Source organism: Lonchura striata, chromosome 3 (assembly GCF_050655825.1).
Source record: "Lonchura striata isolate lonStrDom1 chromosome 3, ASM5065582v1, whole genome shotgun sequence".
NCBI classification, from domain to species: Eukaryota; Metazoa; Chordata; class Aves; order Passeriformes; family Estrildidae; genus Lonchura; species Lonchura striata.
The window spans coordinates 43,759,711-43,775,507 of NC_140705.1; the positions used below are offsets into that span (position 1 = coordinate 43,759,711).

Sequence of the window (15,797 nt, forward strand, 5' to 3'; positions counted from 1 at the left end):
CTCATGAACAGCTTAATTTTTTCTTCTTTTTTTCTTCCTTTTAACAGGGTGGTCGCAAAGTTGAATTCAGTGGGGAGCCAAAGGTAAAAGTCAGTATTGATGGTCGGTGTTGATTGTCCAAAGCTATTTTACAGCACATGAACTACATGTGGGTAGATAAGTGTGCTTTGATTGGATGCCAGCTGCTGATGGTTTCCTGGGTAGTCCTTTTGTATGTGACCAAACTGTGAAAATACAACTTCTGTTACATTTCTGCATCCATTACATGCATATATGACAATATTGACAGCAATCCAGATAATGCAGATGGGTAATGAATGCTCAAGCCCTCATGTTGCATCTCTAGTGGAAAGGCCTCTTGTAAAGGAGACAGAGATCCCTCTAGTTGGTTTCATCATTTTGCATTCTCCCTTTACGTGCCCATGCAAAAGAAACTGTCTATTGTTAGAATTCATCATCCTCCCTGCAATTTTTCTTTTCCTTCATTTCTGCTCCAGGTAATTGTATATGAGAAGCCTTTCTTTGAAGGAAGACATGTGGAAATAGAATCGGAGATCTTTATGGTTGATGACAAGGAATCAGAAGACAAGACAAGACTTCCACTTACATCGGTGGGATCCATGAAAGTACTGGGAGGAGTGTAAGTGTGGAAAAGTGGTATTTACCCTTCAGCTGAAGTAGTAACTTCCTAGGCTGGAAGTTGCAGTGGACAAATCCAGTCCCTGTTTATTTTGTTTTGTTTATTTTGTTTTGTTTATTTTGTTTTGGGTTGAGGTATACACCAGGGTTAAATTTTAAAATATTCACAGCAAAAGAATAAATATTACCTATCTATATCTGCTTCATGAAAACATGGAGTGGCACTTGTCCATTTTCACATGCAGACTCTGTTGTTGTTGTTCAGTTGGGTTGCTTACGAGAAGCCTGGGTTTGAAGGCCATCAGTACTTGCTGGAAGAAGGAGCATATCGGGATTGGACAGACTGGGGTGGCTACGATGAGGAGGTGCAGTCCCTGCGACCAATTGTTGGTGTAAGTTCCAAGAACATATAGTAGGTGTCTCCTGACTGCTCTGAGGTGTCATGTGGCACTTTCCTTATGGTGCTTCTCTTTGTTTTGACAGGACTTCACAAGCTCCCATATGATAATGTACAGTGAAAAAGACTTCGGACCAAAGGGTTCCAATATCAATGTGTTAGGTATCATTTCCAATTTGAAAGACACTGGATATGGGCTGAGGACACAGTCTATAAATGTGCTAAGTGGCGTGTAAGTGATATTTTTATTCACTCTTTCATTTGAGATATGCTGGTCTTTATAGAAATTGATGGTGTTTGCAGATGTTTCTCAGGACTCTTGACTTCTTTGTAGAGTCTTTGGACAAAATTTTCTGCCCTTGGCGACAGAATGTGAAAAGTAAAGTTTTGGTGAATATGTACAGTAAATCATCTTTCTTCTTATAATAAGATAAAATGGTCCCAGAAAACATACACAGAGTATGAAAGCATGAGATGACATTTCATCAAGAGAGGAAGAAATAGCTTGTTCTTGTGGCTGCATTTGTTTGAAGCATTTCAACAGCAAAATTGTTATGGAATTAGTTTCCAGTTTTGAAACTAATTTCCAGGCTTCTTGCATTTGACCAGAGGTAGATTCCTTGCTCTCGTGTTTTAAATAGAGATAACTTTTACTATGCTCACTAATACCTTCTGATATTAGGGAGAGTAACTGTTCTGAAAATTAACATTGCTTTTGCAGTGAGTCCTGTAGGTTTAACAGTGGTATAGTGCTGTAGTGTTGGTTTTTATTTGGGTTTTTTTTAACATATGATTCCCAAAAGTCTGTATTAGCCATGGCCATTAACAAACCAACTCTTAGTGCCACAAGTGCTATCACATGCAGTTGATCAGCTGATAGACTTTGCTGTTTGATTAGTTGAGTCCATCAACTGCAGATTGAGTTTCACAGCCTTACAGACCATAACGAAGTATTTTGGAAATGCCAATAAGTATTAGCAGTCATGGCTGCAAACACACAAAAAATTAACTAAAGTAGCAGAACCAAAAAGCATGAGATGTACAGTCTGTCTCCCTGGCTGGAGTGCATGCAGTTGACTTGCTGGAAGCTCTGCCTTACCCAGCCACACCCAAAATCTTCCCCTGTGTTATCTGTGCTGTATCTCTGCAAGTTTTGTCTGGATAAAGATTGCAGAATCAAGCTCGTGCATTCCAGAGGAATGCTTTTAATTTGTATATGAATATGGTGTGACAGCAGGTTTTTTTTCTGCCTGGTGACCTTTGAAGCCACTGTGCTCTTTTGTCTTCTGTAATATGCCAGAGAGATTCCTGGGAAAGAGTCGTCTCTGAAGGTTTGGAAACAAATTGTGGATTACCTATCATGCCCTTCATGTAGTTGTTCTAGTAAATCTGTCTGTTGCATCTGAGATAGGAATCATACGTGAATTTGAGTATTCTAGTAATTAAGAGTGACTTTAACACTCTGATGGCAAAGGTGGCTAGAGGTCTTTATGAACAAAACTTGTCCCACAGACCCTGCTACCACCCCTGTAGACTCCAAAAGATGTAATTTGTAGCAATAAGCTTTTAAAAAATTGAGATGCATTGTCAGGCGGCTAGGACTCTTAAGAGTTTTGTACAACCCCTCTGTTTCCAGAAAGGTTGTGAGTGTTTGGGGGTTTTGTGGTGATCTTACTAAATTTTAATTTGTCAGAAAGCTGGAATGATCTGTGTGAAGTCATGTTTGGCAATACAGTGCTTCATTTTAAGTGTTAACCGTCTGTTCAGGTAGAAGATTTTTTATATCTTTCCTTCCAAGAAATCTGTCACAGAGCAGTGAATAATCCATTGAGCAATTTCCTGAGTTGTTTAGGCTGTAATGCAGATGACATAGTGAACTGTGACAGATTCAATAAAAGCTTGTCATAATATTTCAAAGTAACCTTCTTGGTATTATATTGAAAACATTTAATTAAAATAAGTCAAAAATTTAAGAAGGCCTCAACCTTTCATTGCAATTTTTTAACTACAGGTATCTGGAGTAAGCAGTTAGATCAGTAAGATAACAGATGATCAGTATTTCCCACATAATTAATTTGATTGCTCTGTAATTTAAAGAGTATATCAAAGAAAAGAAAGCCTGACACTGCAGTGCACAGATACTGTGGAACAAGTTCTGAGCTCAACTGCAGCTCTGAACTGTATTGCTGGAGACAGCCCAGCTCTGCATTTGGGGAGTGACTATTCCATTTTGGGGCAATTCGGCACTAGCTGCATTAAAATTTCTAAATTTCTAAATGTTTCTAACATGTTTCCAAGCAATATTTTCATGTCTTTGCTAAATCCATTGTAAAGACATCCTGAAAAATATATCCTAAGGAGATGAGGATTGACTTATTGAAGAATGAAAATGCACTTCTTGAAAAATGAAAATGTTTTGTGCTTGAGCATTTTTTGGAGACTAGCCAAACATAAAATTCAAAAATTATTTTTCTGCCATTAGGGTGGGAGAAAGCAGGCTTTAAGTAGGGTTTGAACTTTACTTCCAAACTGGCAGAATTTGAAGTGGTGGAAAATGGAACTATTTACTAGCAACAGGTAACACCCTTTGCAAGTTCAAGCAAGTACTAAAATCAAGTGTTGTACTATTTTGATTTCCCCTGTGCTTAAAAACTTCTTCAGGCTTTTATTTAATAGTGATCCAAATCACAGGAACTGCATGTTTGAAATGTGCCTTTTCTTTATCCATAAACACACCAAACATTTGCCAGAACTCCGGAAGAAGCTTTTGTCTTTTAGTTGATTCCCTTTGAACTTGCTGGAAGAATTTTCCTAGATTTGTTTATTTTATGTAGTCATCTGTTTACTGTGGTTGTGTTATCAGCCTGGTTTTCCCCTAGTTTTCAAGTAATTAATCCACAATGTAGATTAGGGTTGCTTCTAGAGTATGTATGGATAGTGAGTGATATTAAGGAAATAATTAGGTAATAAGTGGTTCATATACAGAAAATAGAAGGTATTAAATTTTACCTAGATGCACTCAGGAAGTTAACATGAGTGAAACTGGAGACACAAGGTACAAGAACATACCTCCACTGTGAGCTGAAAAGGGCACAGATATCCCCTTGGTTACCCCATTGGAGAACACTTCAAACAAAGCTTTAACTTCTCTGTATATCTGAACTGATGTTCAGGAAAAAACCTTTCAAGGAATCATAAAATTAAAGCTCACGAGTCCCTGGGATACTAACAATCACAGTCACAAAGGAGTATGGTGAACCCATTTTCTCTCTCCTATAAATAGAAGTTTGTTACCTCCTCCTATCTATTAATTATGGTACAAATCTGCAAGTGCTAGTTAACTTTCTGACCTCCCTCCTAAAGTTTGGACAAGGTGAGTCCTGGGCTAACTGAGGGCAAATCTGATTTTTGGTGAGTTACCCATGTCTGGATTATTTTTTTGGCTGTACTTTCAGACCCTGTTTGGAGCTGCACTTCCTAGATATCATATGTAGAGGTTTTTGGAGAAAGATTCTCTGTGTGTAATAATACTAACAATGTATAATCAAAGCTTTATGCTACTTCTGGTGTCAGGGGCATGGATGGTGCCCAGGAGGAAAGTCTCCAGCAGCCTGGGATGGAGCTGTTGCTCAGCCTCACTAATGCAGTTTGTGCATCTGGGGATTACAAAATCTGTTGTGTTAGGAGAGCTCACTCCCTGTGGGGCAGGATGGTTGCTGCCATGCTGCAGAGCAGCACTTCAGTTTTTGTTGTGCCTGGCAGCTGGAATGTGGCTCTCCTACTCAGCTGTGGAGGCAATATCTTGCTCTCCAGGCCTTTCTCTGAAGTCAGAAGTTGGATTAAGGCAGTGCTCCTTCCTAGGAATAATCTTGAGGTCTGGCAGGTTTAGCTGGTACTGAATTCAGGTGCCTGTCCTTGATGATGTTATTACTACTTTCAGCAGCTTATATGGGCTTCTGAATGAAGTGGAGAAGCACAAGTATTTCACCATTAAGCCCCAGCTCTGGGAACTGTTAAACTGCATGGGCTGACTTGCATAGAAGAGTGGCACTTAATGATTAAAATCCCATTTATTTAGATGTAAACATGTGCAAGTGAGACTTGTTGGTTACTTCTGCATTCAGGCTTGTTTTTAGATGGGGGGGGGAACTAAATAACTGCTATCAAGGCTTTCTTAGGAGGCTGCTGATATGTCTTACAGTTCACTTTGTATCAGAAACACTTTTTTGCATAGATCTCAACCAAGTAAAGCTACCATACACTATAGGGGTATCCTGGCACTTGTGCACTGAATCTAATGAATGCCTGCTGAAGAATTGTTTAAGGAAACCTAATTTTCACTGCTTTTGGCATATGTGGTATACAGGTATAGACACACCTGAGACATTTGAACTCTGCTCAATTTATTGTACATACCAATGTCTCTTTGATGAATTACTCTGAGGTGATTTTGAAATGGACCTTGAAATATGCCGTAAGTAATTAGTGCATAACAAGTTGGAATAATTGATTATATCTGAGGCAAACCAAGAGATGTGAATAGTGATGTATGTGAATCACTGTTTGAATGTTTGCAATGGACAAATAAAACAAAGTTCATACTCTAGGCACTTACATGCTGATGCACCTTTATTTCAGTTTGAGGTTGTCCCACTTCTTGTATCTGCAGAGGCTCTGGCATTCGTAGTTGGAATAAAACTGCAGCTTAGTAGAATCCAATTGATTGACACACATAAATTAATGGGGAATTTTGATGTTGAGAGTTATCTTTCCCTGCAGATTTTAAGATCTGTATTTTGCTGCTTTATGATATGAAATTTTTGTTAGTGTAGAAACTCAGTGAATTTCTGAGCCCACTGAAAGTGGATTTTGGCATAACCTGGCATACACTCATTATGAACTACAGTGGCTAAAATTAAAAGCAGGTTGACTCTGAGTAGAAGTTTTTCTTGTAGAATCAGGAAACCAGCAAATTGTCCTGATTCCTGCATAAATATAATGAACAAAATGCAGCTGCTTGCTGTGGTCTCATCTTATATGGGCACTCAAAAAACAACCGAACAGAAAAAAAAAAAAAAAAGAGTTGTAAGTATGAGAAAGTTTGGGAAGTATCGCAGCAAAAAACAAGTCAAGTTCTGAAGGTTATGACAAAATCAAAGGTAATACAGACACAGAAAGTGCTCTGTTTGGGTTTTCAGTATGGAACCAGGGTTAGAAGAACACTGTAATAGATTTCTTGAATGTAGTAGACTATTCTTAGCAAGACTAACTGATAGCAGATATTTAAGACTGGACCTGAAGTCTGCAGGAATAATTTGGCATCAGAAAGATGTAGTGATTTGGTTGCTTTTCCAGTTCTTCAGGTATGTATGATGTCAAAAGTTGAAAGTCTTTCAAAAAGGCATATTCTGACTGAGACAGAAGACTTGATGCAGACCTCTGAGTTTGTGGCCTATGTCAAGCATGAGATCCAACTGAGTAGTTACAATAACAGCCTTGCATTTATATGCATTGATCTGGTCAAATCTGTGGTGGATTTAATGCTTAGCTTTCATTGATATTCTTCTTGTTCTCTCTGATTCCTAGCAGGGAACAGTCTCCTCTGCTTAGCAGATATGCCTGTTGTTGCAGCTCAGCATCCTGTTGAGGTATATACTTGCTTAAACACAACTGAGCTGTAGCTACAGGAAACATTAGAAGTCAGTATTGCTACTGCCCAGATTACTCTGAACATTAGTTTTGTTGAAAAAGCTGTATTCTGATTATTCTGTTATCTGTCTGGTGTTTTTGCCTTTTTTTTTTTTGGGTTTTTTTTGTTTGTTTGTTTGTTTTTTGTTTTTTGTTAAGAACTTGACCTTGGTAAAATAATAGAAATGTAAAACATCTTGAAATATTATTTTAGGATATATGATGTGTCTGAACTTGTGCTTTACTTTAGCTAATTCACTCTGATTTGTATCAACATAGTGGAAGAAGGTAGTAAAATTTGCATAGGATTTGCACTATCAGATACACTGGTTTGTTTAGGGTTTTAACAGCATCATAATTTGGCACTTAAATAACTTTTTATTTGTTTTTACATTAAGACAGTAATGAATCTGTATTTTAGTGAAGCAGTGTGACTTTTACCAACCACCCTCCTCTTCTTTCTCTTTTAGATGGGTGGCTTACGAGAATCCTGAGTTTACAGGGGAGCAGTATATACTGGCTAAAGGGCTGTATCCCAGCATTGAGGCATGGGGGGCAAAGAATTGCAAAATATCTTCAGTTCAACCCATTGTTATGGTAAGGATCTAATTTTCTACTTGTTTTGCAAGTCTCTCTGAAGTATTTGGAACTCTACTTTTTCTGTCAAATTCCGTTTATTTACATTATTTAAATGATAATTAATAGTAAATTTTCTGTGTTATTTTATCACTGTTGAAAATATTTTTTCCCTTCTTTCCCTCAAAACTTTTGCAGGATATTGTTGGAAGCGAAAGGGGTAAAGTCAAGGTAAGATGCTTCTCTAAGCACATGAAACATACTGCGTGGTGTCTTGTAACATGTAAATAAAGAAGTGGCTGTTTGTCCAGGGGAAGACTCAGGTATTTGCATAGATGGCTGACTAGTCAGAGAGTGAAGACTGCAGGTGGAGGAAAGCTTCTTTCCAGACCTATGAGTAAGGCATGTTAAGACCCAAGGAAGGTGGGATTTGATACACAATTGCCATCAGAACTTTCTTAGGGTAATGGCAATGTCTTGGTTCAACAAGTGAGGTAATTTGGGGTATCAGTGATTTTTATAGAGCTGGAGCCCACAGCCCTCTATGCAGAGGTGCAGGACCTGGAGTGTGTTGCTGAGGTGAGGGCTATACAACAGAGATGTTGTTTTGGTGAGAACACTACAGGATAGATGTTGTTGTTCTTGGTACCACTGACTTAATTCCTTTTGAACCTATTTCTTTGGTTAATTTGCTAGTGGTGGTTGCACTTGAAGGGAGTTGTTCACTCACAAATACTGCTGAGTTGTTCTTAAAAGTTAATGCCATTTTTGTCAATAGCATAAGGGAAGGAAGTGGCCAGGAGAACTTGTCTGTTCAGTGAGTTAATATATTTCTACATTGGATTGTCTCCTTTGTGCAAGTACTAATAATGTAGTTTTGACAGTGAGGCTAATGGGCAGCTTTTTTCATCCTTCTTAATTTCTGAATCTTTTCAGGTTTTCAGGTTTGTCTCTGTACAAAGTTATTGTTATTTTTATTTTCATTTCAAAGTAGTGAGTATATCATAGCCTTAAAAACTAAGGAGACAATTTTTAGCTGTCCTGGTTTGCTACTCCTGATTAGTAACACACTTCACTGGAATCTCCTGCATAGGGATAATGCATGAACTATGGGGAATAAAAATCTCAAGGCTGCTTATTTTCAGCTGTGTGCATGAAAAATTATTTGCATCTGCACATTATGTGCATACTAAGACCCTATCCTAAGGATGACCTTATTCTAAGGAAACAAAGAAATAGTGGCTTGCAGCCAACAGACTGCATCCATCATCAGCGTGTTCCTCTTTAGAGAATGCTGTACCTGCCCACACTCCTATCTCTATTAAGAGTGAATAAAGCTGGTAGGCATGTTGTAATGTGAATGACTTCTGTGTGATCACAGCTAATTATCCTCTAGCCAAATTAGCAAGTTTGCTGCTTAGATTTTTTTTTTTTAATAAGGGCAAAACACTCTAGGGGATGTATCCTGTCTTATCCTTGGAGCAGGGAAAGAACCAACATGAGACTGTGTCTGTAGCTGTAACAGACTCATAAAGCCCATCTACCCTGGGATATTGGCATATTGTCTGAGTCCTTTGCAAGGATTATATACCAGTAGTGTTCTGAGAGGCAGAGAGTTTTCATTTACTGGGAGCAGTATGCATTTTGGAGATTAAGCAGATTGATAATATAAAAGAAAATTTTTATGGCCTTTTAATAAATGTCTGCCTATTCTGGCCACTCTGTGGGAATTTAAACATGTTAACCAGCAGATAGACCAAGATGCTATACTTGTTAGTGTTGTTATCTTTGTATGTCAGTAAGTGATTTACAGCCAGAATTATTTTTGGAATTGTTACTTTGCTCTCTTGAGCAAGGATTTTAACACTGAAGAGGTGACAAACATAGGTAACCAAGGAAGTCTGGGTGTTATATTTTTATGTAGTTATAGAATTAATGGTAGAGATGTAACTAAGGGTAGAAGAATGAATTTCCTTAAATATGTTTATAACTTTTTAAAGGTCCAGTTATTTTCAGAGCCTGAATTCAAGGGCAACTGCCAAATATTTGAAAAAAACACAAGATGTATTGACTCATTTGCTGTGAAGTCTTCAAAAATTTTAGATGGCAGGTAAGTTGTACTGAATGAATACTGCAAAACCACTAAAATGGTAGAAGTTTTAGAAAAGCAACCAGCTTTCTAACACGTGAGGAGGTTTCATATATGGGGACTTACAGAGAACAATGCTTTGCCATTTGCACATCAATTTTTGAGGACAAAACATTGTAACAGCTGCATTTACTGGCACAGATGTCTCAAGAGCAAACTACATCTCTTCTTTTCTACAGCTGCATAGTATATGACCAGGAGGAATTCGCTGGTAACCAGTATGTGTTGGAAGAAGGGATCTATCCTGATCTGACAGCAATGGGTTGTTCACCCCAAGCAGTTCTAAAATCTTTACGGATCATAAATATTGTAAGTAAAACCTATTCAAAATATTGTAAAGATAAGGAAAGTGATGACTCCCCATTTTTTTCGCAACAGTAAAAATTCTATGGCACACATACAACAGAGGAGGGTTTGGGGGCAGCAGTTGGGGGGGGGGTTGGTTTTTTTCTTTTGTTTTGGGTTTTTTTTGTGCAGTAGCAGTTAAATGTCCTAGATGCAGTTAGCCAGGTTTTCTTGACCTCTGTGCTGTTTTTGCAAAGGAGAAGACATTACAGAAGCAACTGTCTCGGATGCCTGTTCTTAATAACAGCTTATAAAAGAACTTCCGTAAAGAGTCAAGTCTATTTTCTGGTAGGAGAGACTACTTAGAATGGACTGAGAAGGTGGTAGGATGGTGTGAAGAAATATCTGTACCATGGACCTTGTTTTTGATGCATATTTAAAAGCAGGCCTAATTAAGCAACTTTGCATGAAATATATGTAATTATAAGACACTGTTATCATCAGGACAGTGGAATTTGAGTTAATCACAAAATAATGTACCCTTCTAGATAAGGTAAAGCAACACCCCATACTATTTGGCAAAATCAGGCAGCGTTGTTATGTGTGGTGGATACAAACATTTACATTTACATATTTTGTAACTCATCAGTGGCCAGGAATGAGTTTGCTCAAGCTTATTACCAATCATTATGATGGATCACTTACGGAATCTACAAGTATCTTTTAAGATCAAAGTCATTACTAGCAAAATGTGGTCAAGATTCCAGGGACTTACAGCAACATGAGGAGATGGTAGTCGTTTTAAAAAAGGAGGAGTTCAGTATTGAATCTCTTCTTTGAATTTGGCAACTTTATTGCACTCTACTGTCAGTGGTGTAGAAGTTGCTGAAGGAGAGCAGAAATGTGTCATCCTCTTTCATGGCTCTTGAGAATTTTGATGTACTCTGTAAACAAACAACTACAGCAAGTATGTCTGCCTTCTGAATGCTTTGGCTGTCTAGTAGGCAGATCCTGTTAAAAACAATAGAATTGTTTCTAACCAAGCTTGGAGGGTGATTGCCATGAATTAAATACATTTCAATAGTTCCTGGCTTTAAAATGCTTGTTTCATTTCAGTAGTTCCTGTGTTAAAAATGCTTGTTTCAAGCTGGAAGGATCAGCTTCCTTCTAAAAGATTTGCTATTTGTGACAGAGACTGTGTTAAAACAAAAATGCCAGTTCTGTGCTTAAGTTCTTTACACTTGTGAAACTTATTCTAGCCCTGCATTCCATCATGCTTCAGACAGTAGCACAGAGCTGCATCTGTCTGCAAATCATGTGCTGCTGCTTCCTTCTTCAGAGGCTCCCTAGCTGCAGAGAAGAGGAGAATGGGTTATTTTGCTCATTGGTTTATTAGCAAACCAGAATAGAAGGAATAATCATTCCTAGCTAACTAATTACATTGTTTGTTTTTCATGATTTTCCAAAAGCCTGAGCCTTATTATTTTAGCTCCTGGTTTCACCTGTCAGGCATAATTTGGGAATGTATTTTGGCAGTACCAATCTTAATTCCTCCCTACCATCTGCCATTTCTATAACTTCCTCAGGATTTTTCATGACATTTCTATACAAGAAGCACCCTTGCTATTTTAATGTCTTGTTACTGTATTTACCTAGTTAAACACCCCTCTGAAAGGATCACTTTTTAAAGGACCATAAAAAAAGGAAATTAAAGGGATATTTTATACATTTGTAAGTGAAAGCTAAAAAGACTTTTTTAAATAAAGGAACTTATGAAACTACATTAAGGGAGGTTTATAAGCTCAAAGGTTTTGGGGGGTTAGATTCTACTATATCTTAGTTGTGCTTGCTTTGCATGCTCCACATGGTTGTGCTATAGATAGAAAATAGCATTTTTCCTTCTTGAATTTGATGCATGTTCTTCTTCTCGAGCATACTATAAAAAACAGCTGTGAATGTGGTTTATGCTTGAACAGTCATCTGCAATGAGTAACCCTGTGGAATAACTAAATGTAGATCTGCAGGAACACCAGCTTGGTACAGTGCAGTACACAGGAAGAACTGACAGCAAACTCATGAGCTGACCTTACACTTGTCACTGTTTTATATAACAGTGTCACTGCTGAATTAAAAAAAAAATGCCCAGTGTAAAGTGCGACAGAAAACTGGAGGATTTCCTTTTCTGTTCTGTTTTCTTTGCAAGAAGATTATTTCTAAAGCATGACATGAGGCTGAAAGGCTGTTGTCTGAGAAGCTGCATGTCTCAAAGGACAGGTGCCAGTCTGTGAGTTCAGAGGCACTGGGACATCATCACAGTGTGACTGGTGCTGTTGGGCTCTTTACCCGTGGTGGTGCATAGCAATCTAACTGGTGTTGCCTTTCATGGTGGGGCTGAGCATACTCTGATTTTGGAGTAAAATGAAAAGGCCTCTCCTGGCATTTTCCACAGCCTAGCAGCAAGTGTTCCATCAGGAAGCACAGCTCAGCTGCTCTGTGATAAGTTGGACTGCTGCGCAGGTAATGGTGATGCTCATCCAACGCTGTCATCTGAGCCCTTAAACATCTAAAGGAAGATTAAAGAGGAATTTAAGCTCTGTCTAGAAATGGGTAGATGGGAGGTCTTGCCTAATAAATTCACATGGAAGCATGCATAGATGAGCTGCCATGCATGCATGGAGCCAGCTCTGCCTTGGAGGGCCTGTTTCCATGCCTGAGGCTGGCTGGGAGTCTGTCGAGACTTTGCGTCATGTCAGGCGCTCCCGATCCAGTTGATGAGTGCACTGAGCACATGCCAGAAGGAAGGAGCTCTTCTGGCTGTGGCCTTGGTGTTATACAGTCATTGGCTGGAAGATTTGTGAGAATGGGAGTGGCAGTGTCATTTCTGTCTATGAGTGTACACGGTAAAACCGAGACACTCAGGCTTAATTGACTTTACCCCAGGGAATTTCTAACCCTACCTCCCAGCTTCCACAGGAAGGCCTTCATTATGACAGGTTATTTTCAGTCCACTACAGATACCTTGCCCCACAGAAAAGAGTCCAAAGTCCCTTTTGCAGAAGACATTCAAATTGGATTCAGTGTTGCAGAGAGCTTCATATGGGCAGAATCCCTGTGACACGAGAAGCATTTTGACAGAGAAGGAGAAGAATCACCTCCCCACAGCAATTTGGAGGATTCAAATGTTACAGTTTTCACTTGTGGTGAATTTTTACCTCAGTAGTATGAACCTTGAATCGTTTGTCTAGTCAGAGATTGAAGTTGCAGTAACCTACTGTAAAAGTTAAAAATTAATGAGGTAAGTGATAAGCAGTGCTGACAAGGCTGTCATCATTTGAAGCTGTAGAAATCAATATTATCTTACTGTCTGTTCAGCTCTTTGTATGAAAATTCCCACGAGTGGGGATTAGTGCAATAGAAGAGAGAGATAGCATTGTTTAAAATGTATTTTAAAACATACTTAAGGTATTGTGCAAGAATCAGCCACAGAGGTCTTTGCCCGAAGATGAGGAAGCTTTATGTTCCATGCAAGCAGATCCCTCATGTATTTTGTATAAGGGTTTTTTATGACTTTTCAAGTTTAATTAGAGAGTTAAAGAGCAGAAACATTCAGGGGTTTTGATCTTAAACAATCAAAAAGAAACTTCTGAGGGGGTTTGTGGAGTGCTGATCTTCACAGTCACCATCTGGAATTCCAACATCCTATAAAAGCACTTATCTTCCTTTTGCAGGAGCTGTCAGAGCCCTGCATAGCTCTTTTTGAAAAGATGGGTTTCCAAGGAAAGAAAATCGAGTTCAATACAGAAATCTTAAATCTTCAGTTCCTGGGATACAATCCTCGAATAGCTTCAGTTCAAGTCCTTGGTGGCATGTAAGTTTAAAATCACCTTTTGATTCTTTAGAATTAAGTACTTACTCAACTTTACAGGTGTAATGGAACCACAGAATGTAAAATGAGAATATCATAATTTGTGTAGTGCATTAATGCCATTTTGTCTTACAGAATAGTTTTATATCCTGTCTCAAAGATATGTTATCACTGACTCTGTCCTTTGCTAGGAGTTGAAAGGAATTTGAAAAAAGCTCTCAAGGAAACTCATGTCTTCTCTCATGCCATATTATAAAAATCAGCTTGGGTAGCATTCCTAAAACCAACTTCTGTGCTCTTGGTTTAGGTCTCAGTCATAAAAAAAATCATTTGGTTTGGGATCTGTGTCATAAGTTCAAAATTATTTTTAATAAGTCTTCATGGTCATCCTTTAACCTCTGCTATGGACACAAAGGTACAATCAGACCATGATCTCACCTCTTTTGGTGTTAGCAGTAATAGTCCCTTTTACTTCAAGAACTGGATGAGAATCTAGCAGTTAGATTTGGCAGCTGTTTTTAGGCAGTTGTGTTCTCTAAATGTACCCTTGAAGATCATGTAAAAAATAGTCTGTCATGAAGTTTAAAAGCTGCTTGGAAGCATTTTTAAAACTACTGTCCTATATTCTAGGATTCCAGCAGATCTGTTAAATTCTCTTTTTGTTTTTTTCCTTATTGTTAACCTCTACTTCTAAGATACTTGCCCCCAGTTTTGATGGGTTTTGTAGTTTGGGGTTTTTTGGGTTTTAGTGATAGATCCATGTTACTACTATTGCTCTGCATTTAAATGTGTTCTTTTGAAGAGGTAAATTTCCTAAGTGTGTGCTAGAAAGATGCTGCTGGGTAGCTTAAGGCTGCCCTCAAGTGGATAACTAATAAGTGAATCTGTAGAGCAAATAATTTTCCCCATCAGGATAAGCTGGTCAAAGAGTTTCCTTAGCACACTGAACTGAACTTTGAAAAAAAAAGATTGTAAGAAAAGGTACATGTTTGTATTCTGAAGCCTCCCAAGGTTTCAGTATCTTTCACCATAACCACAATATAGTTGATTCTCACTTTCCATAACATGAAGTGAAACATAAAGTTACTTCTTGGCAAATATCATTATTCCAGGTAATGGAATTGTGAAATGTGTGTGTTTCCTATATATGTGGGTTTGTTTGTTTTTTTTTTTTTAGTGGCTCACTGGAAACATAGAATATGATATGAAAATTCTGATTTCATTATAGCAGTGTCAGCTGCTGAAATGTGTCAAAATACAGGGTTTACAGTTTTCTTGCCCCTGTGGCCTCTGTTATTGAAGACTATTTCATCTTCTCTTCCTTTGCTAAGAGACCTCAATTTATAATTCTCTTAATTTCATACCTGGTGATAGATGTGTATTAGGCAGTGAAAAAGCACCAAAATTAAAGTGAGTTTGCCTCTTGGTGGAGACGTCTGGTGAGAAATCAGTAGAGGAAGGAGGTAACCTGAAAATGAGGATACTGAGTGTTCATGTACTGCCTGAGAGACCCAGCACATCACTGTGAGAAAACTCTAGAAATTGCACTGTATGGCAACCTATTTTATTCACTGGCTGTGCCAATAATGGAGAATCAGAAGTTGGGTTCTGACAGATTGCACTCTGTGTGTGATTTTAAGTATAGTTGGATGCATGTTAGGAAATGCTAAGCAAATTTTTTCTATGTGCACTCTTGCTCTAGCTCTTCCCACCCCCACTGCAGGTATTTGGAAAGAAGAGAGATGTTATGAAATAACATCTCTATCAAAATACCCAAGAGAACTTTACCCTGTTGCAGTTTCCAGTATTTGCTTGTTCCAGGCAGCATCCATAGTAGTTCTTTCTCATGTGAACCAGGCCTGCCCAAATTCAGATACACAAACCAGTTGGTTCTGCACCTGCAGCAATGTAGCATTTATAGCATATAGATCTATGCTCCTTGAGGAGCCAGAGTGCCTCCTGAAAACAAATGGTATTTAAAAGTTGGGTTCTCCCAAGAAAATGCTTTGATCCATTCAGCTTGTAATTTTTAAATAATAGGACTCTAAAATTTGAACCCATCTCAGTGTGGCCGACCTAAATCAGGATGTTATTTTATTTTCTTAAGGCCTGTTACAAAGAAGGTAATTGGCTTTCCAAAGCTAAACACTACTATGTTGTGGAACAGATCTCTATTAAACACATTTATTGATTCCAAA

The 15,797-nt window shown here is 38.3% G+C and overlaps 1 protein-coding gene across 3 annotated transcripts in view; it reads left to right on the forward strand.

Annotated features, from left to right (window-relative positions):
* Positions 1–15,797, forward strand: part of CRYBG1 (crystallin beta-gamma domain containing 1) — a 95,809-nt gene that overhangs the window by 71,374 nt on the left and 8,638 nt on the right. For all 3 annotated transcript variants that reach the window (XR_014954245.1, XM_085576478.1, XM_031504397.3), the window contains 9 exons: positions 48–83; positions 498–640; positions 905–1,031; positions 1,123–1,268; positions 7,195–7,321; positions 7,499–7,531; positions 9,301–9,410; positions 9,629–9,758; positions 13,463–13,602. Coding sequence is in view for 2 of the 3 variants with exons in the window: in XM_085576478.1 (XP_085432604.1) it covers positions 48–83; positions 498–640; positions 905–1,031; positions 1,123–1,268; positions 7,195–7,321; positions 7,499–7,531; positions 9,301–9,410; positions 9,629–9,758; positions 13,463–13,602 (992 nt within the window). In the remaining variant the exon portion in view is untranslated. The remainder of the gene's footprint in view (positions 1–47; positions 84–497; positions 641–904; positions 1,032–1,122; positions 1,269–7,194; positions 7,322–7,498; positions 7,532–9,300; positions 9,411–9,628; positions 9,759–13,462; positions 13,603–15,797) is intronic.